Source organism: Crinia signifera, chromosome 1 (assembly GCF_055691185.1).
Source record: "Crinia signifera chromosome 1, ASM5569118v1, whole genome shotgun sequence".
Classification (NCBI taxonomy): Eukaryota; Metazoa; Chordata; class Amphibia; order Anura; family Myobatrachidae; genus Crinia; species Crinia signifera.
Genome location: NC_139217.1, coordinates 453,824,939 through 453,846,913, shown reverse-complemented (window position 1 = coordinate 453,846,913; position 21,975 = coordinate 453,824,939). Strand labels below are relative to the sequence as shown.

General features: G+C 46.2%; 1 protein-coding gene across 1 annotated transcript in view; it reads right to left on the bottom strand.

Annotated features, from left to right (window-relative positions):
• The window catches only part of ADAMTS12 (ADAM metallopeptidase with thrombospondin type 1 motif 12), a 405,749-nt gene that overhangs the window by 113,660 nt on the left and 270,114 nt on the right, over nucleotides 1-21,975 (bottom strand). Inside the window, exons 10-13 of the mRNA XM_083151803.1 lie at nucleotides 18,217-18,309; nucleotides 13,308-13,453; nucleotides 8,028-8,197; nucleotides 5,864-5,997 (exon numbers count right to left, since the gene is read on the bottom strand). Coding sequence (XP_083007929.1) covers nucleotides 5,864-5,997; nucleotides 8,028-8,197; nucleotides 13,308-13,453; nucleotides 18,217-18,309 — 543 coding nt within the window. The remainder of the gene's footprint in view (nucleotides 1-5,863; nucleotides 5,998-8,027; nucleotides 8,198-13,307; nucleotides 13,454-18,216; nucleotides 18,310-21,975) is intronic.

Below are 21,975 nucleotides of genomic sequence, written 5' to 3'. Positions count from 1 at the left end.
CTCCAGGGTCACCGGGGACAGCACCAGGCTTCAGCCTGGTCAGGTAAGTCCTGGAGGGGGGGGACCCCTTTATTGGGGGGGTCCCCACTCCCCCAGGGCCCCTGGCCAGGCTGACTGGTCGGTAGGGAGAATGTTTTGGCCGCGGGACCTTATATTATAAGTGTCCCCCGGCTGTGACATTACCCTGCCGGCTGGTTGTGCCTGGGGCTGGTTCTTAAAATACGGGGGACCCCTACTCATTTTGTCCCCCGTATTTTGGGAACCAGCCCCGGACCTGGAGCCTGGGGCTGGTTGTTAAAAATCGGGGAACCCCTATTTGTCGGGCTCCCTGATTTTTAATTACCGGCCCCGGCTCCTTCAGCCTGGTGCTGGTTTCGGCTGTGGGGGGGACCCCACGCCGTTTTTTTTTTTAATTTATTTATTTTTTCTATTTTTTTACACTGCAGCCTGCACGGATCTGACTGATCCGTGCAGGCTAAAACGCAAATAGAACAGGAAAATGGTGTTCTATTTTCCTGTCGTATTTGCGTGGGTGTTTCACACCACTAAGCAGCCGTATTGTCAGTACGGCTGCTTAGTAAATCAGAAACCACCATTCTTTTGAATGGTGATTTCTGTCGTATCCTATCGATGGTGTAGACATTCGTATTTGTAACTACAAATACGAATGTTCCATCTTTAGGACTACGAATTGTTGTATTTTTGGGATTGTAAATCCCGAAAATACAAATTCGTAAAAAAAAGGTGTATTTCTCCCTACGAATACACCTTTTTTCTACGAATCCATTTTGGTAAATGTCCCCCTTATTGTCCGATCTGTCTGGTTGGAACAAAATCCTGGTAAAAGATGAGAGCAAATGACAGTTGACCATTTGCTTTGAAATGCTGAAAAACTGTCATTCAGATATTACCAGCTGTTTGTTCCAACCGACCCAATCTGACAATCGATCTGTAGATGTATGGCCACCTTTAGATTTGTGTGAGTTATTTTGTTTCTGTGCAAGGTAAATACCAGCTGCATTATTTTTACACTGTAATTTAGATTTCAGTTTCAACACACCCCACCCAAATTTAACTCTCTCAGCACGTTACATCTGCCCCACCTGCAATACAGCATTTGTTTTGCCCATTTTGAGAACAAATTTGTACTGCGATCAGGTCTGATTAAGGGCTATTATGCAGTGTTATATTTCACACAGTGTCACCGAAATTCCATTTAGAGTATTTGTGCTTCTATTATAAACACGTTCAGGAGAAAACACACAATATTCACAATTGTGACCATGAAAATGGGTCAATTATTAGGGATTTTTTCTCCCACCAAAGTCAGTCACTTTGCACTAGGACAAGCTCGTACTCTCTTTTACTATGCTAAAGTATATTAATGAACCACTCTAAGACATCCTGACATACAGTAATTATAACTGGATCGGAGCATCTTCATAGTTTTCGTCATTTTCACCAAAAAAGTGAAACTTCAGGCCTCTTGCCAGAACAGAAGATGTTGACTCAGATCAAAATGCTTTTGCACGTTTCTTATTCAAGTCAAGTCACAACTTTTCCACACTAGCTGATTTTGAATTTCTCAATTTCAGTTTTTTCACTCCGCCCTAATATATATATATATATCGCACACAGTTACCGACAGCAGCAGCGCAACTTATACTGTACATAATGTCCACATCAGTTGCTGACAGTAGTAGCACTGCTTAAACGTAACACCCACACCAGTTGCCGACAATAGTAGCGTTGCCTATACATAACAACCGCACCAGTTTCTGACAGTAGTAGTGCTACTTATACGTAACACCCACACCGACACCAGACACAACAACAGTACTGCTGCCTATACATATGCCCCCACCAGTTGCCGACACTAGTAACGCTGCCTGTACATATGTCCACACCAGTTGCCGACACTAGTAGCACTGATTATACATATGCCCACACCAGTTGCAGACACTAGTAAAGCTGACTGTACATATGCCCACACCAGTTGACGACACTAGTAGCGCTGATTATACATATGCCCACACCAGTTGCCGACGCTAGTAGCGCTGCTTGTACATATGTCCACACCAGTTGCCGACACTAGTAGCGCTGATTATACATATGTCCACACCAATTGCCGACACTACTAGCGCTGCCTGTACATATGCCCACACCAGTTGCCGACACTAGTAGCGCTGATTATACATATGCCCACACCAGTTGACGACGCTAGTAGCGCTGCTTGTACATATGTCCACACCAGTTGCCGACACTAGTAGCGCTGATTATACATATGTCCACACCAATTGCCGACACTACTAGCGCTGCCTGTACATATGCCCACACCAGTTGCCGACACTAGTAGCGCTGATTATACATATGCCCACACCAGTTGACGACACTAGTAGCGCTGCTTGTACATATGCCCACACCAGTTGCTGACACTAGTAGCGCTGCTTGTACATATGTCGGCACCAGTTGCCGACACTAGTAACGCTGCCTGTACATATGTCCACACCAGTTGCCGACACTAGTAAAGCTGCTTGTACATATGTCCACACCAGTTGCCGACACTAGTAGCGCTGCTTGTACAAATGCCCACACCAGTTGCCGACACTAGTAGCGCTGCTTGTACACATGCCCACACCAGTTGCCGACACTAGTAGCGCTGCTTGTACACATGCCCACACCAGTTGTCGACACTAGTAACGCTGCCTGTACATATGTCCACACCAATTGCCGACACTAGTAGCGCTGCTTGTACACATGCCCACACCACTTGCCGACACAAGTTGCGCTGCTTGTACACATGCCCACACCAGTTAAAGTACACTCACATTTTACATACCTGGTTCAGGCTGGCAGCTCATCATCTCCTTCACAGTCGTGTAGCTCCGACGTTAGCCCCGCCCCCTTTTCGATCCCTACAGGGACGCTGACCAGGAGCAGGGAGGGATCCTCTGTGCTGTCCACGCTGCTGCCTGTAATGCAGTGTGATACAGGCGCAGCAGCTGCTGGCAGCCACAGAGGTCTGAGCTCGGCCTCCTGCACTAGACGTCCTCAGTGCAGGAGGCCGGCGGCCATGTTTCCGAAGACCATTCGGAAACTGGTTAGCCGTGGCTGCAGCAGCAGCCTCAGAAACAAACGGGCGGCCCACACACATTAGATTGAGCGGCCCGGGGGGCACATGGCACCCTGCCCCCCGGCCCACCCCACCCCTGGTCACAATGGTTTAATGGCAAAGTGACAGGTATCCGGACGGCGCATTGACAGGGCTGAGCCACCAGACGTCTAGTTAGACATCTATACTTGGTCGAATGTCGCTCAATTTGCATTTTCTCAAATTAGGGAACCACGCTGAATTAGTCCTTATGAGTCCACATCAGGGCGGTCCACATCAGGGCCTGATTAAATGGGGGGGGGGGGGGAGGGGGTTAGTACCCCTGGGCCCCCCTCTTGCTAGGGGCCCCCTGTGGTTGGCATGTATTGTAAAAAAAAAAAGGTTTTGTGAATGGGAGTGGGGTAGTGCTGCAGCTTCACCTACCTGCCAATGTGACAATGATTAATGGTGCTGAGCATCGGGAGCCAAGGCACACTGACCGCACAAGTGTGCAGTGCATTACTGGGAGTTGACTAAGTCCCATGACACTTTGCACAAGAGGGCAGAGGCTGAGAGGTTTGTGCTGAGCTCTGATTGGTGGAGCTCATTACATGCTTCTCATGCCAATGGAGGACAGCAGCAGCAGCAGCCTAGTCATGGGAGTGTTTTTAATCAGAGGCAGCACTGAGCCTGTGAGGTCTCCTACAGTCCTACAGAGTAAGGTGCAGAGGGACAAACACAGGCTTTTCATGTGGACCACATGCTTTAGGTCAATAGTCAACAGGTCGATCACTACTGGCCTGAAGCTTTCAAGCCATGAAAGGGGATGCACTACACTAATTAGGGGTCCATGTGCAGAAATCTACATAAAAACAAAGCAAAACCCATGTCGACCTTTTCATTTCAACTGTTCCATGTTGTCCTTTTGCATGTGTCCACCTTTTTCCCATTTTAATGTTGTGCTTGATGACCTTCTAGGGTCGGTTACGGTATAGCGAATCGAAACTGTCTAGATCAACAGTAACAGAAGTTAGATGCCAGCGTGGAGCGTGGTCGATGGTCACATAGTCGACATGAGTTTAAAAAAAAATATTTGGTGCCGAATGTCACAGAGGTCCCCAGGGACACTGTATATGTGCACAGTGTCCCCTCGCACGGCTCGCTGCACTCGGAACACTATTATAATCTCACTCTATGTCCACTTGGAAAGTTATGTATGAACCAAGTCGACCTGTGACATTCGGCACCAAAAAGAAAGTGAAAAACCACGACCAAGTGACTGTCGAGCAAGTTGCTGTCGCTCTAACGCTGGCATCTAACTTCCATTACTGTCGATCTAGACATGGTGGACTATCTTTAGGTGTCTAACTACATGGGTTCCACCATAACATGGCCGATCTAGACATCATAGATCCCGTGGACCGGATACCTCTGGGGTCTTCCGAACTACTGTCGACCCTATAATCCATACCCAAATCAGATAACGTAGCATTTTGTGAAGACTATAATTGCCGTAATATCTCTGTACCGAGTAACAGTAACGAAATATGACCCAAGTTCACACGCCGACGCTCAATGCAGACCAAGGATGGACAATTGGCTTCTAATGTGAGCCACAAGAAAAAGCCAGCATTATATTTCCATGATTAGGTTCCCCTGTGACTTATTATCCCAACATTCAATTTAAATAAGAACCTTTGTACAACACCACAGCCAATTAGGAATCTACATCAGGTACATCAAAAATGTTGCTAAAGATTTAAAAAAAAAAAAATGTTTTCGAACACCAGCAAAAAAATACATAGGGGTCTATTTACTAATATAATAAGGTATATATGGAAATATTCCCCATATATATCGTATTGTGCTAGGTACACAACATACAATAATTGATCCCAATGTCCCAATTGGGGCGTCAGCCTTATTGGTCATATAGTATGTAGGACAGTGGTTCCAAACTCTTTTCCATCACGGCACCCTAGATTATCAGAATATTGATCCCGGCACCCCCAGGTGCAAAGTTTGCTACCGAGATTTTCAGAAAAATTAATTAAATAAGTTGTGAGTATATATCATCCTTAGGTCCAGTTATGTGGTGAGGGACAGGATTCACTTCTGTTTATCCACATAACTTAAAGCTGGAAGCCACAAGTGCTGATTTTGCCTATTACGTTGACCATAAATAATATGAATCGGTTTTGGACCACCAAACCGAGGCACCCCGGCAAGTGCTCCAAGGCACCCCAGGGAGCCTAGGCGCACAGTTTAAGAACCACTGGTGTAGGACATACTAAGCTAAATTAGGAAAATTAGGTTCCCCTTCCATCTCAAATGGACAAAACCATGTGCACTGCAGGTGGGGCAGATATAACATGTGCAGAGAGAGAGTTAGAATTGGGTGGGGTTTTTCTTCAAAGTGAGATCTATATTGCAGTGTAAAAATAAAGCAGTCAGTATTTTCCCTGCACAGAAACAAAATAACTCACCCAAATCTAATTCTATCTGCACCTGTTACATCTGCCCCCTGCAGTGCACATGGTTTTGTCCATCTAAGAAGGAATTTGCCTCTAAGAGTGAACTAGAATAAGGGCCATAGTTAGAAGCTGATTGATTAGTACTTTATCTCTCCACTTTATCTTCAGCTTTGATAAATGTCTATCTTTAGTGCCTAAGAGCATGAGGATACATACATGCAATGTACAGTAGGGATATGCCTAGACAGATAAGCAATTCAATAAAATGACACTGAAGTAAGTGAAACATACCAAATACCTTACACATGCCATTAATGCAGATGTCTTTGCTGGTATTGCCCTCGAAACACGGAGTCCCGTCAATTACTGCATCAAGAAGTTTGTCAACCAAGTTTCCCTCTGCGTTTTGGCAGTGAAGTTCGCATGGATTGGCTTCAGGGACAGTAAAATATATACAATGAAATTGACATACATTTATCTGTTATTTCAATATTTTTTTTTAAAAATCATTTCTGTGCAATATAATTAGAATGAATATCTTCATAATCAATTATATAAAGGCTCCGATGGACTGGGCGGAGAAATTGGGTGAAATCGGTGAAAATTGCATACGTACTGTATAACATCGATACGCAGGCCAGTGCGCATCAGACCGGAGTCAGAGGTCTAATGGGCTACACATAAGATAAGTTGTATGTGCTGCCATCAGCAACTCAATGCGGGTGCTTTGAAGCACCCACAATGTATTGCATCAGATACGGTACGTAGGTGTGTGCCAGCGGTGCCGCACCACTGGCACACTCTTATCTGCAGAGCGGGGAAATGCTGGGCAGGAGAGGCGCTCTCCCTGCTCTGCATCCCCAGCGGGCAGTGAGCAGCGACGGCAGGCAAGAGATCTAAAAAAAAAAATACAAAAGAATAGGTGGCCGCTGGGGATGCAGTTGAAATCCCGGCGGTCAAAATCCCGACACCGGAATCCTGACTGCCGAAACGCCAACACTTTCTCCCTCCGTGGGTGTCTACGACACCCATAGAGGGAGAACAAATTAGTGTGCCGAGCGCAGCGAGTCACCGGGCCAGCTGCATGGCGAGCGCAGCGACCCCGCAAGGGGGGGCGGTCCACGTCCCCCTCTTGTCGGGATTTCGGTGGTCGGGATTTTTTGATTTTTCATACCAATCCCGGCCGCTGATTCATTTCAATGTTTTTTTTTAAATTCTCCTGCAGATTACAGGTCTGCAGGTCCCCAGGAGATTTATCGCATGTAAAAAAAAAATCAAGCGCCAAATCGTATGTAAGCCCTCCCAGTGAGCTGCAGAGGGAGCTCAAGGGAAATCTAGTCCGACTTGTCCTTAGAAAAAGTTGGCCTAGTGTATGGGGCCTTAAGGGACCCATTTATCAATAAGTTTTAGCAATTTAAAACTCATTTTATGTGATAAAGGATGTTCCAGCCAATTTTGTGTTTGAAAATGGCAGCTGGGAGCTGATTGGCTGGAGTACTATTAATCATAAGCAACAAGTTTAAAATAGTTTAACTCCTTACCAAGACAAAATGACCCTTTTTGTGCCCGACTACCTACCTATTAGTTCATGTCTAATTATTTCAGAGAGCCTTTCTGTCTAACACGTGACTCAGCTTCATAGCATTGTGTCAGTTAGGAACAATGTTCCCTGAGACAGTGCATGAACGAAAACCCCGGCCTGTCTATGCGTTATCTCTCTGCCTCCTAATTACTTTCTGAGATATCAGGGAGGGCAGACAGTTACACATTTCCAGCATGTCTTTACATCATATTTTCTAAGAAAAGTCAAATTAAATTCTGCCGCAAGCGCCATGTTAGCTTCTAAAACAAATGACTTTTTACTGACAATATCCACCCATAATGATTAGTTACATATCTTGTGATGATGATTTATACTATATTGAGTATGAATCAGCTAAAGATCAGTGAAATTGGGGGGGCGCTCAGACCCTACTGCTCCGGGAGTAGGCCCGGTTGAGGAGGCTTCACATGGACCTCCTCCTCTCTGGAGACGATATCAGCCTCTTAGTGTTGACTGATAATTTTGTAGTTGTATTCATTGCATGTTTAGTCCTGGCTGCTATCAGTGGAGTAACTACAAATTTTGTGCCCCCTGCCAAATAAACATACTGGTGCCCCCTCCCCCACAGTACCATCATTTTCAGGAGTTCTGCTAATTTTCAGGAGTTCTGCTCGTTGCCATAGGATCCCCCACCCTAGCTGCAGCTTTAGGTCTTTAGTCCCAGTGGTGGGCCCTGCCCCCTTCATACTATTGAAAATGTCCCTCCCAAAATGGCCACTGCCTCTGCTTCACTGACAATGGCATGGCTGCCTGGGACAATTGTCCCCACAGTATCCCAGCTCCCACAAGCCCCACGGAGCATCCAGACTACCGTGGTCTGCGGGGACTGTTGCTTAGCAACTGGCTGCTATGTACATACCTGTACTATACAAGGGAATCCATGTGTGCAGTTCATTTTTATAAGGCACAGTATTAAACTCTGCGCATTGCATCTGCCGGAACGACGGCTGGTTTGTGGGGCATGGGTTTATTTTGCACATCCTGTAACGTTTTCTTTCTCCAGTACAATATTTCCCTCCAAATTTCGGCCTGAAAAAAACAAACAAAAAAATAAATAAACATGGTTATATTGCATTAAACAGTATCCTACTGTAATTACCGGGCTGGCGCCGTTTTTCTGGGTAAAGTCTTATTTTGAATGTCTGATTGCAGTGTTTGCCAATCTTGACGTGTTCTGGATGTAACTTGTAATTAAATATTTAGGAGACTACTGATGATGAATGTTGATGGTGGAGCAGTGATCAAGGGGAGACGGGAGTTTGTCATGTACCACTGAATATTAATGCATATGTAATAGCCAAGTTTTTAACCAGCAATTTTTCTGTCTAATTGTTACATTTATCATTACAAATTGATAACTCTAGGAATGTTTTTTTATTTTTTTTCATTTCCATTAAACTTTGTTTTTAGATTAGATTTCTAAGCAGGTTCGGATTGGGTTTCCCTCCCCTCCGGCGGTGCAGAGACCCTGGCATTGGTCTCCGGGAACATGGTTATTGTGCCGTGTTACCAAGGATACATCTAGTGCAAATGCGCGATTCACCTGAAATCGGCCATTTTCTCAGGTACAGTTAGTCACAGATATACTTTTTAAGTTTATTACATTATTTTAATTCACAGAGGTGTGGAAATATTTAGTACGTGGATTGAACCAACATAAATGTATTTAAAAGAATGAATCATACACTACAGCAGGGCTGGGCAACTCCGGCCCTCCAGATGTTAGTGAACTACACATCCCAGGATGCTTTGCATTAGTTTTGCTATGTGGTCATGCTGAAACTGATGCAAGGCATGCTGGGATGTGTAGTTCACTAACATCTGGAGGGCCGGTGTTGCCCAGCCCTGCACTACAGTATGTTTTATTGTCTATTTTCTGTTTTATTTCTGGAGTCCCCTCCGGTGGCAGATTTTACCTAGGGCCTCCCAGTAAAATCTGCTTTTCCCAGTGAAGTACAGCAGTGGTCTGTACACTATGTGTCTTCCCTAGCAGTAGCTACTCATTGGAAGCTCTATGTGCCAATCAAATGCCAAACAGTTGTGTTTTCTCCCCCTGAGACTGCCAGTACAGACAGCGGTTAGCAGAGAGAGCACTTCCAATAGGAAGCCACTTCCTGCCTTTCCATCAGCCTTACCAGACTTCAAGGGGCTGCAGCTGATGCAGTCCTTAGAAGCAGTTATGCATGCCCTGGCCAAGTCCCCTGCCAGACCCATTGCACATGCACAAGGCACTGCAAGTGCAACAGTCTGGACCTTGCTCCTACTTTGTTCTGTTTTCCACCAATCGTAGTAGTAAATTTGAGAACAACGATGGTGGGTATGTCGATGGCCATCCCTATCCCATAATGAGAAGAGACGATTGCAAGATATCGGTGTGACATGAGGAAAGTACTTCTTATGTTGGAATTGTGAAACAACAAGCCCAGCAAGTGAAAAGTTTAATGTCTGTAGCAGCTGCAGCATATAAAGAAGGGAAGGTTCCTGGAAACTGGGGAGTGTTTTAGTATCAGAGTCCCTGTGTATTGAGAAAAAAATAGGACTGTCCCCTAGGGGTCAGAACTGGGGGCGCTAAGTCACAGGTAAGCTTGACCTGCAGCTGTTCGGTAGCCGGGGTAGTTAGTGCCGTGAAAGATAGGAAAATTGTAAAAGAATTTGAACAGCGCAATAGCTTTGAGAATCGATATGAAAATTTATTAATCACAATGAATAAAAAGAATTAATAACGGTACAGTAATAAAAGACTGTGGTTATAAAAAACAACAATGAAAAAGACGGGTATAAAATATGGGGGTCCCCCTGCACATGGGTGGAATAGGAGAGTCCGTTCCTATATTTCCCTTGGACTGAATGAATGAAAGCGGATATAGTTACCACCCTAGATGGGTATGGACTGTCCTCGTCCGAGTGTCCACTTATCGGCCCAGGTTGGCACAAATCACCGATGGTGGGGTGTTGATCGATTACTCGGATGCTCCAAGGATGGATGTTTTAATAGGTGTATTACCGATATTGGTCCTTCTGATGGAGGCACAAAGAGAACAATGTCCTTAGGTGGTATTTTGTATATCCAAGGGATGGTTCGGACTGCAATCCAAAATGATGGAGATGAAAAGCAGGGGGAGAAGATGGGTTCCCCAGTAGCTGCCTGACGCGTTTCGCCACTCCAGGTGGCTTTATCAAAGGTGGGTCAGTGTGTATTGAGACGTCAGTTCCATCTGCCAATAAGAATGTGTATGCAGTGAGGCGAATCATGTCCTAATCTGCGTTATGTGCTGGGACAAGGTATGACAGCGTCCGATCCTGAGGCCACTGGATGCCTGCTTGTGTATGGAGGACTGTCATACTGGGGAATCTCAATGCATTTAACAATATGTGCTGCCTAGTCACTGCTGTGCCATAACTCATCATGTGTATCTGTCCTCCAATATGTAGAGGTGTTTGTGTAAGGGGAAATGATAAAAGGAATCCCAATGCATCCGTACACAGGGCCTGATTCAGATCAACCATCATGTTTGGGAGCTGATTCTGAGCCTGACAGATCTTGGTGCACCAATGCAACGTTTTTGCCTACAGCACATGTGCAGTTTGGAATTAATGCATTTTTTGGTACTCTTTACCTATCACGGCGCCCATCGCGGGCATCGCGGGTACATTTATGTCTGGCCGCGACGCGACCGACGCGATGCCCGCGATTTCCCATTGAAACCCATGTTAAACATGGAAATCGCGTCGGTCGCGTCGCGGCCGGCCATAAATGTACCCGCGATGCCCGAGACGCGATGCTCCCGATTTCCCATAGCAATCAATGTTAAATGGCCCGACCGACGCGATTTTACTGTTAAATGCCTCAATGGACCCGATGTGGCCATAGGAAACAATGTTAAATGGGCCTTAGAGCCCAAATAGTTACCCTGAACTCTGAAATGGCCCCCCCAATTGTTTACGCCACCCCACGATCAACGTCAACCCGAAGCGTGGCGAGCGCAGCGAGCCCGCGAGGGGCGGCGGTACGCGTCCTCCGACCTTTTCATACCCCCACTATCCACGTCGGCGTGGAGTTGAGAATAGAATAGTGTGGCGAGCGCAGCGAGCCACCGAGCCCGAAGCGTGGCGAGCGCAGCGAGCCCCGCGAGGGGACGCGGATACCTTCACAGCTATACGCGTCCCCTCGCGGGCTTCACAGGTGTCCATGGCGATGCGGACACCTGTGAAGCCCGCGAAGGGACGCGTTTACCTGTGAAGGTATCCGCGTCCCCTCGCGGGGCTCGCTGCGCTCGCCACGCTTCGGGCTCGGTGGCTCGCTGCGCTCGCCACACTATTCTATTCTCAACTCCACGCCGACGTGGATAGTGGGGGTATGAAAAGGTCGGAGGACGCGTACCGCCGCCCCTCGCGGGCTCGCTGCGCTCGCCACGCTTCGGGTTGACGTTGATCGTGGGGTGGCGTAAACAATTGGGGGGGCCATTTCAGAGTTCAGGGTAACTATTTGGGCTCTAAGGCCCATTTAACATTGTATCCTATGGTAAAATCGGGTCCATTCAGCCATTTAACATGAAAATCGTGTCCATCGGGCCTTTTAACATTGATTCCTATGGCAAATCGTGGGCATTGCGTCGCGGCCATCGTGTGCACATTTATGGCCGGCCGCGACGCGACCGACGCGATGTCCATGTTTAACATGGTTTTCAATGGGGAAATCGTGGACATCGCGTCGGTCGCGTCCGGGCATCTTTAGCCCGCATACGACGCGACCGACGCGATTTTTTACCTCACGATGCCCACGATCAAGATCGTGGGCGCCGTGCTAGGTAAAGAGTACCCATTGTTTTGTATGTCCGTCCTATTGGATGGAACTTGGCCGGTCACGAATTTCCATGAAATTGGTCATTTTGGGCAGCATCAGAACAAGCACATGAGTCCATCCTGACTTGTGGGAGTGGCATGGGAGTGTCGTGGGGGACAAGGGAAAGCGGATGTCTCGCACCTACTGTAGTATGGAGCTTATGAAAATGCTAATATTAATTATGGGTAGGGAAAGGGGATTGACTCTGTGTTGCGCTATTCTTTATACGCAGCACCTCCAAAATACCTTCTGTTAGTAAGCGGCAGCAAATAAAAACACAACAAATATATTATTGGAGGGCGCAAACCATATACATATGGTACCACCCAAATCAATCATTAGTGCAATCAGAATTAACTCTGGAAATGATCATGTGTCCATCGTAGCACGTATTTGCAACAAAATGCACAATCCGTTAAGATAAATAATCCTTTTATTTCAAGAGATACCCGACGCGTTTCGTCAGAACGACTTCAGGGGTAAAACCGATCAAAGGTCATAAAATGATGATCTGGACATCAGAACATGCTCTTATCGATGTGTATTAATTCAAAGAGTCTAGAAAATCTATCGGATTGAGGCCAATGTGAAACAATGGATACACCCAGTTTTTAGTGTTTTTTTTTTGATTGTATACAATAGAATAATCTCTTCTATGGTGAGATCAATATTCCAAATTGATCAGGATACTGTAGATATCATGGGTGTTGTGGTGGCCAGCGTAAAATCAATGGGCGCCACGAGTTTAAGTTTTCAACGCACAAAACGCTGCAATAGCTGAACGGAATCTTGCATTAACATTACCACAGCCCCTTATTGTGCAGGAGGACGAAGTATGCATAAAGTTTAGTTTATTTGTTTCAACACAAAATGGTCGGGTGCTCAACTTTATTTGCATTGCACTGTGCACGTGTTGCCTGCATGTTTCTGCTCCACTTGGGGCTTGGGGCCTGGAAAGTGGACAGAGTGAGAGAGGGGTGTCCTCTCTTCTGGGGGGGGGGGGGGGGGGATAGGGACACCTTAATTAGGCAAACCCTGACCTAGCCCATTTTGTGTGGTACTGAAATTTAATGTAGTGCTTGTTTGTTTACCAGATATGTGTCTGTTTTAATGAACCAGGTACTGTACTTCTCTGGCTCAGTATGCTGGATGTGTAAACCTATGTTTTTTCTCCCCATTCCTAGGGGTGACCAAAGATTTCCTTCCTTTATTCTATAAGCAATTGTCCAGTCTCTGGAGTCTGCATGGGTTATAGTGCTGTAAATACAGTGATACGGTATTATGAGGTGCACTCACTCTGGGTTGTTGCATTTCCTTTCTGCGCTCTGTACCCCAGCACCGCACGTTCTTGTACAGTGTGTCCACGTTGTCCAGGAGCCCCAAACTCCGTTCACAGTCTCCGGCTGCTTGCCTACAGTAACGCACGCGCCGCTGATACACCACTGACAAAGGAAATTGCCATTAATAAATATATTATACACACTGACAAATGTAAGTGCTATCTGTCATTAAATAAAATGTATATATACATTGCATTTATATTAAATAAGGCAAAAATGTATATATTTGAAAAAGCGTTGTGTAAATGATATGTAATGCAATGCATGCTGTACACAATAGACAGGACAAGCGGTACAGTAGCAAACACTTTGAGAAAATACACTGACATACTGTACCTCCCAACTGTCCCCATTATTGTTACAGAGGGGCTGGGGGCAAGGCCAGCAGCTTACAAAGTGCTGGCCATGCCCCCATAGTTATGAAAATGGGGGCGTGACTTGCGACCGCGGCATCCCTGTGAGGCCACGCCCTTCCATCATTAGAACACGTCCCCTTTTCATCCATACCACTGGTACTTCAAGGTTGGGAGGTAAGCACTTATCACAAGTAGACATCAGGGTGATCAATGACAAAGCGTAGCCAGTAATCCCGAAGAGCAGCAGTGATCCAATACAATCCAGTTTAGTATCCACTGCAACTTGCAGTGATTTGTGGGTCTATTACTAAGCTTTGTAGATGGCTTAAGAGGACGGAGATAATGTATCAGCCATTCAGCACCTAACTGCCATGCCACCGGCTGTTTGAAAAATGACAGCTAGGAGCTGATTAGTTGGTACTTTAAGCCCTATTCAGCCCTGCTGGCTGGGCTGCATGTGTTAGGAGGCCAGCAAGCAGGGTAACACCGCCCTGGTGATCTCGCAACCCCCAAGCCAGCCCTGCTACAGTTGAAGATTTTCATTATATCAGGACCCTCCCTGTATAGTTCTCTTTGTGACTACTGAGTATTATGGTGTTTGTTCCAAACTGTAAATCACTGAGGAGTATGCTGGCGTTATGTAAGTGTATGTTATTAATGCCGATAAGGATAATAATTATAATAATAATAATAATAGGAATTAAAGTTCAAGAACTCATAGGATGGATTTGTAATTGGTGAAGGAATCCTGTTTATTTGCAATCATTGCATAACAATTAAATATCAGCGTCGGGTGCATATTACATACATAAAAATATAGAAACATAGAATGTGACGGCAGATAAGAACCATTTGGCCCAACTAGGTTGTATCAATGACCTCTACAGAAATGGGCACAGTATCTAGATGAGGCCGTACCAATGACCTATACAGAACTGGGCACAGTATCTAGATGAGGCCGTACCAATGACCTATACAGAACTGGGCACAGTATCTAGATGAGGCCGTACCAATGACCTATACAGAACAGGACACAGTATCTAGATGAAGCCGTACCAATGACCTATACAGAACTGGACACAGTATCTAGATGAGGCCGTACCAATGACCTATACAGAACTGGACACAGTATCTAGATGAGGCAGCACCAATGACCTGTACAGAACTGGACACAGTATCTAGATGAGGCCGTACCAATGACCTATACAGAACAGGACACAGTATCTAGATGAGGCAGCACCAATAACCTGTACAGAACTGGGCACAGTATCCAGATGAGGCCGTACCAATGACCCATACAGAACTGGGCACAGTATCTAGATGAGGTTGTACCAATGACCTATACAGAACAGGACACAGTATCTAGATGAGGCAGCACCAATGACCTGTACAGAACTGGACACAGTATCTAGATGAGGCTGTACCAATGACCTCTACAGAACCAGACACAGTATTCTAGATGAGGCCGTACCAATGACCTATACAGAACTTGGCACAGTATCTAGATGAGGCCGTACCAATGACCTATACAGAACTGGGCACAGTACCTAGATGAGGCCGTACCAGTGACCTATACAGAACTGGGCACAGTATCTAGATGAGGCCGTACCAATGACCTATACAGAACTGCACACAGTATTATAGATGAGGTTGTAACAATGACCTATACAGAACAGGACACAGTATCTAGATGAGGCAGCACCAATGACCTGTACAGAACTGGACACAGTATCTAGATGAGGCTGTACCAATGACCTCTACAGAACCAGACACAGTATTCTAGATGAGGCCGTACCAATGACCTATACAGAAGTTGGCACAGTATCTAGATGAGGCCGTACCAATGACCTATACAGAACTGGGCACAGTACCTAGATGAGGCCGTACCAGTGACCTATACAGAACTGGGCACAGTATCTAGATGAGACCGTACCAATGACCTATACAGAACTGCACACAGTATTATAGATGAGGTTGTAACAATGACCTATACAGAACTGGACACAGTACTCTAGATGAGGCCGTACCAATGACCTATACAGAACTGGGCACAGTACTCTAGATGAGGTCGTACCAATGACCTATACAGAACTGCACACAGTATTCTAGATGAGGCCGTACTAATGACCTATACAGAACTGGACACAGTACTCTAGATGAGGTTGTACCAATGACCTATACAGAACTGAGCACAGTATTCTAGATGAGGCAGTACCAATGACCTATACAGAACTTGACCCAGTATCTAGATGAGGCCGTACCAATGACCTATACACTGGCATTATTACCTCTTTCTTTCTGCTGCTCATTCCTCTCTTTATGCAATCAAGCATCTGACTTGCCTTCCTCATTGCCTACCTGCCTATAGGTCACCTGAAATAGTGACACATAGATCCCTCTCCTCCTCAGTAGTTTCCAATGTAATGCCATTAATAGTATATTTAGTCTTTGAATCTCTGAGACCTAAGTGCACGATTTTGCATTGTTTGGTATTAAACTGTAATTACCATGCTCCTGACCATTCCTCTAGTCTACCTACTGTAGATCATCATTCATTTGTGATACTCCTCCTAGTGTGTCTACCCTGTTGCATATCATTGTGTAATCTACAAAAATCATACTTTCCCTTCATACCATTTGCAATATTCATTGTTCAGCTTTCTGGATGTGCTGTTTTTAAACACACCCAGAAAACTACAGGTTTCCGCCCACAAACACCGGCTTCCTATCAATCAAATGTGATCAGAAATGTTGTTAGTAATTGCGTAATCACACAGCTAAAGCACATGCGCAATCGTCCCATAATCGCCCGATATCCGAATTCTCTAAATAGCGATCCGTGCTGACCTCAGCCCTATGATAGGTAATATTGCAGCTGTCACTGTAGTAAACAAGCACAGGCCACAGGATGTCACTTAACTGGAAAAAGACCTTTGTATCTTTATTACTTAATTGCTTTGATTGATAGTTAGGGAAAATGTTGATGTTGCCCAGGCTGCATTAATATCTTAGATAATATACACGAAGAAAAACACCTGACAGATTTGGTATTTGCAGATTATGTATTCTATATCCATTTACTCAGTGCAATTAGGTTAGCTGTAATCAGCTTTTACCTTCTGTAGCAATGAGTTATTATTTTCCACCAATGGTTGTTACTGAAACATCCGCTGTTAAAACAGTCCCAATATTACTTCATTGACGTCAATGTTCAATGTAGTGCTAGTAATAACACTATATTGCATTAACGCATACCTCCCAACTTTGTACGTGAGGGTTGGGCGTGGCCTCAGGTGGATGGGTGTGGTCTAGTCCCGCCACCTCCACAATATTGTAATTTTGGGGGCATGCCCAGCGCTCCCCTCTCGGCACTGATAGATGCAACTACTCTTTAGAAAGATTGGTACATAGTACCTTCTTGGAGAACACTTTCTACGGGCCAGATGAGATGTATCAAGCTTCAAAAAGTATTAAAATGGAGAGTGATAAACAGCCAGCCAATCAGCTCCTAACTGTCAAGTTACAGGCTGGGTTTGGAGCTTGATACATCTAACCTTAAGGCTCTAAAATAATTCCCATGGGAAGCACCTTCGGCTATCATGGGCACAAAGCACTAGGCCAGGGGTGGGGAACCTTTTTGGGGACAAGGGCCGTTTGTATAGGGGAAAAATGCCTCAAGGGGCATAATAAAAAAAACACTTACAAGTTCACCCACGCCCCGGCGGCTGGCGCAGTTTAAGAATTGCCGGTCTGTGTGGTCCAACAGCTGTGCAGGGAGTCAAGTATAGGGGAAGTCTCGCGAGAGGTCGGTAGTTCTCGCAAGATTTCCCCTCTACTTGACACCCTCCGCAGCCGCCGCGGGGCGGGTGGGCGGGCCGGACAGACCGGCTGCGGGGGCCGTATACGGCCCGTGGGCCGGAGGTTCCCCACCGCTGCACTAGGCCCATATCTTCCTATATTAAGGCCATGGAGTCATTACATTTACCCATATGGGGGACCAATCCGAAGAGAAACTTGCTTCCCTGGTCATTGAACAGACAAAAGCTACCCCTAAACTGCTCCGAGGTATCACATGCAGCTTTGCATGTGATACCTCGGTAACTTCCCGGTTTATGCAGTCCATTAGCATAAGATGTATCATATGTGACCCCCAGCAAGTGCTACCGCATCCTCTCGGATCCGATTAATCTTCCGTGTTGCAGTTGCGATCTCCAGATATGATCCGATGCACAAGGGACCGCGCATCAGATGGAAATTTGGGCACTTTTCACCTTTTTTTTTTGTCCCAATCCGTCGGAATCGGGTGAAAAGGGCCCAAATCGTATAAGTGTATGGCCAGCTAAAGACCCAGCTATACCGGAGACACATTAAGCATTAGGACTGTAACAGGTGCTCAGAGCAGGATGAAAGGGAGAGGGCCCAAAGTTACGCCCAGAACCAAGCAGTCTAAGGACTTGTGATTTTCTATCTATATTATGCTTAAATACATATAAATGTGAAAAAAAACACCTTATTTTCCCCACATCTGGTACCATCTGCTGTAGCATCGAGTTTGGATCGGCACAATGTCTTCACCGAACACCAAAGGGTCTGGCAAATATTCTGGGAAAGAGAAACACGTACATTCATGAATTGCTTTCTTCTATCAACCGACCCATAAAACTGGAGCATTTCAATTATAATTAACTGGCTGATGTTCCAGAAGTTGGATCTTTCTCTCTTATCTTAGTGATGGGGATGGCACTGTGTCCAGCAGCAACCTCTTTAACACACAACTAATATTTTGCGCAATTGGACTGCCCCACTCCCTGCCACCAACTGTCCAGAAGGGGAAGACTTTATTGCGAGTTGATCAGCTTTAGTGGCGTATTTATAATGGGTGCAGTGTGTGTGCTGTGCCGGGAAAGAGGAGGGGGCCTGAACGGAGGAAGCTCCTGTGTATCTTCCTCTTTTTGGGCCCCCTCCTCTTTCTCGCAGCGCACACATTGCAACCATCTCTGATCAGCTTATCATGCCTTGTAATACGTGGAAGTAAGTGGCCTCAATGAAGTTGGTAAATTTAGTAAGATGGGAGTTCTGCCCATAGCAACCAATCAGATTCTTCTTTAAAAAGCACCTTCTAGAAGATAATAGATAGATTCTGATTGGTTGCTTTTGGCCTTCTTCAATAGAACTCCCCGTGTAGTAAATTTTTTTTATTAAAAAAAGGGGAGGTGGTGTAAGAAAGGGGTGTGGCATCATGGAACATTTCACCACTTTGTGGGTGTGCCCAGAACTCCTGGGGATGCTGAATGACTCGCCAGCAGCCGGGATTCTGGTGTCCATAACGACGCTCCTGAATCCCAACTGTTCAACTGCCCAACAGTCACGATCCTGACCAACAGGGATATTCTCCCTCGTAGGGGTCCACGACCCCCATAGATTTAGAATAGAACCTGTTGTGAGCGGAGCAGGCCACCGAGCCCACAAGGGGCTTTTTTGCGCTCCCCCTCCCTGTGGGCATACTGGCGACTGGTATTTCGTTATTGGTATACTGACCGTTGGGATCACGGCCGTAGAAATCATACCAAACCCGCTCCTGGAGATGCTGGGTTGCCCATGGAGATTTTGCCTCCACTGCGGGTTAAGGAGCGATACTAAAAATGGGGGCTGCTGCAACCTCACACAGTTGGGTGGCTGTACATACACAGGTGTATTCTCTCCTTAGCTTAATCTAGTATATTCCCACATAACGCTTCCTGCCCGTCCCTCACTTTCCATTAATGAATCGGGCCCTATGTTCTAACTACCTGAACGTGTATATAATAAAGTATATAAAATCGAGTATATTAAATAACATGAAAAGGGTTGGAATCTGAAACCACATCCGCAACGTAGACAACACCAGTACGCTAGTTGATCATTAGCCAAAGCTATCGGGGACAATGTACTTTCCCCCTATTATTACTGATAAAATGCAGCGTTCCCGGCCTGTAATTGCTGCACTAATAGAGTGGAAATCACTAATCTGATTACGTAACCTGAAGTGAGCGCTGTGCGACGCTTATTACTGGAGTGGGAGAAATACGTACAGTATTCCTCTTAGAAACGTTTATCTCTCCTTAATGGCATTTCATAAAATGTGATAATGAGCTTTGAAATCCTATTTTTGCCCAAATGTTCAAAGTCCATATTTTTCTTTCCTTGGTCACAGAGAAGTGTAACCTTTATCAAACATTTATTACCAGTGGCGGATTTTACCTATGGGCTGTGGGACTGAAAGAGTCCCCCCCCTCCCCCAGGAAAATCCCCTACCTCAGTGACCCAATTTGACTACCCTGGCAGTGACAGTGGCGTAGTTATGCGCCCCCTCTGGAAACATCCCCCCCTCCCAGTTAAGATCCCCCTGCTGCCGCATCTGCTATGGCTGGGAGTCGAGACCCGCAGATTTACTAGCCTATGTCCCGGCGCTCCTCCTGGCTCAGCCTCCTTATGAAAAATGTCCTCACAAAATGGCCGCCCCCTAACAGCAGACCATTTTTAAGGATGCTAGAGGAGGCCACCGCCTTCTTTAGCATCCTCAGAAACTGTCTGCTGTAAGGGGGCGGCCATTTTGTGAGGGTTATTTGGCACCGCTGTCACCCACCTACAGCATGTGCAGCAGCGGTGTCCGGGCAGCGGAGTCTGTGCGGCGTGGGACAGGCAGCGACTGGGAACTAACCAGCCACCGAGCCCGGAGCGTGGCGAGTGCAGCGAGCCCAGCGTGGGGCCGCGGAATACGAGCCCGAAGCGTGGCGAGCGCACATGTATTCCGCGTTCCCTCGCGGGGCACGCTGCGCTCGCCATGCTTCAGGCTCGGTGGATCGCTGTGCTCGCCACACTATATGAAATCAACTCCACGCTTCGGGTTGACGTTGATCGTGCCGTTAACAATGGGGGGGCATTTCACATAGTAATTACCCATCAGGGTGGGTATACAATTAAAAATGGGGTCTGGGGGGCATTTAACATTGGTTCCAATGTAAAATCGGGTCTCAGGGACCATTTAACATTGGATCCAATGTAAAAATCGGGTTGCATCGGTCGCATCGCATGCGATTTGGTCACAAGCGATGCGACCGATTTTTCCGACCCGATGTCAAAATCGGGCCCCCAGATATTACACAAGTACCGATTCAGCCAATTAGTGTCCAGCCAGTCTTTGCAAAATGTTTTCAAATTCAGCAGCGCCTCCTGCCTCGCCACATGGCAAATAGTGCTACTTAGTTTCCAGCAGCCGCACGGACCCCGCTGACTTACTGCCCAGCTCAGCAGGGACCACACTGCCCCCCCGCGGTGCAGGGACGCCCCTTGCCCGCCTCCCGCCGCTGCCAGCTCCCCGGAGATATACATGCAATAAATAGCATGCGATTTATTGCATTTTTAAATTTGGCACATCAAGTGCCAAATCGTAAGTGAGCCTCCCGGTGAGTCATTAGTACAAGTCGGACTAGTGTATGGGGGCCTTAAGGAGCACTACTGGAAGGTGACTGGGGGGGTAACAGGGGGTGGCTAAAATGTCGCTCAGAGTTATTACATCTAATGGATGAGTCGCTAAAAGCAGATGCTGAACTGGTCACATAGTGGGCCATAATTAAATGGTGAAAATGTATCTGCCACTAACAACCTTCTACACTGCCCTTATGGCCACTAAAAGTCTTCTACACTGTCCTTATGGCCACTAGCCGTCTTCTACACTGCCCTTATGGACACTAACTGCCTTCTACATTGTTCTTATGGCCACTAACAGCCTTCTAAACTGTCCTTATAGACACTAACAGTCTTCTACACTGCCCTTATGGACACTAACAGTTCTCTACACTGCCCTTATGGCCGCTAACAGTCTTCTACACTGTTTTATAGTCATTTGCTATCATGGTCAAATCTTTTTTGTTTTACGGTATGATCTCCCCACTCTTCTATTCACTTTACATAGGGCCTGATTCAGACCATTGGGTTAAGCTACAAGTCCGATAGTGGGGAACCCGCATATATGCAGAACGGTCCTCACATGCAGTGCAAGTACAATTTATATATTTTTCAAGCATAAGTGACTTAATTAGCACCTCAGTCAATTTAACCATCTGTGTTCCTCCTGTGGCCAATCATTGTAACTTACTTCTTATATAGCTGAGTTTAAACATTGTATTGCTCTTTTCTACAACCTGAACTGGTCCCGGCCCCTTGGCATGATATCACCCAGCAGTCTCTTGGTGTATCTCCGTTGGGGACAAGACCTGTTCTCACCTC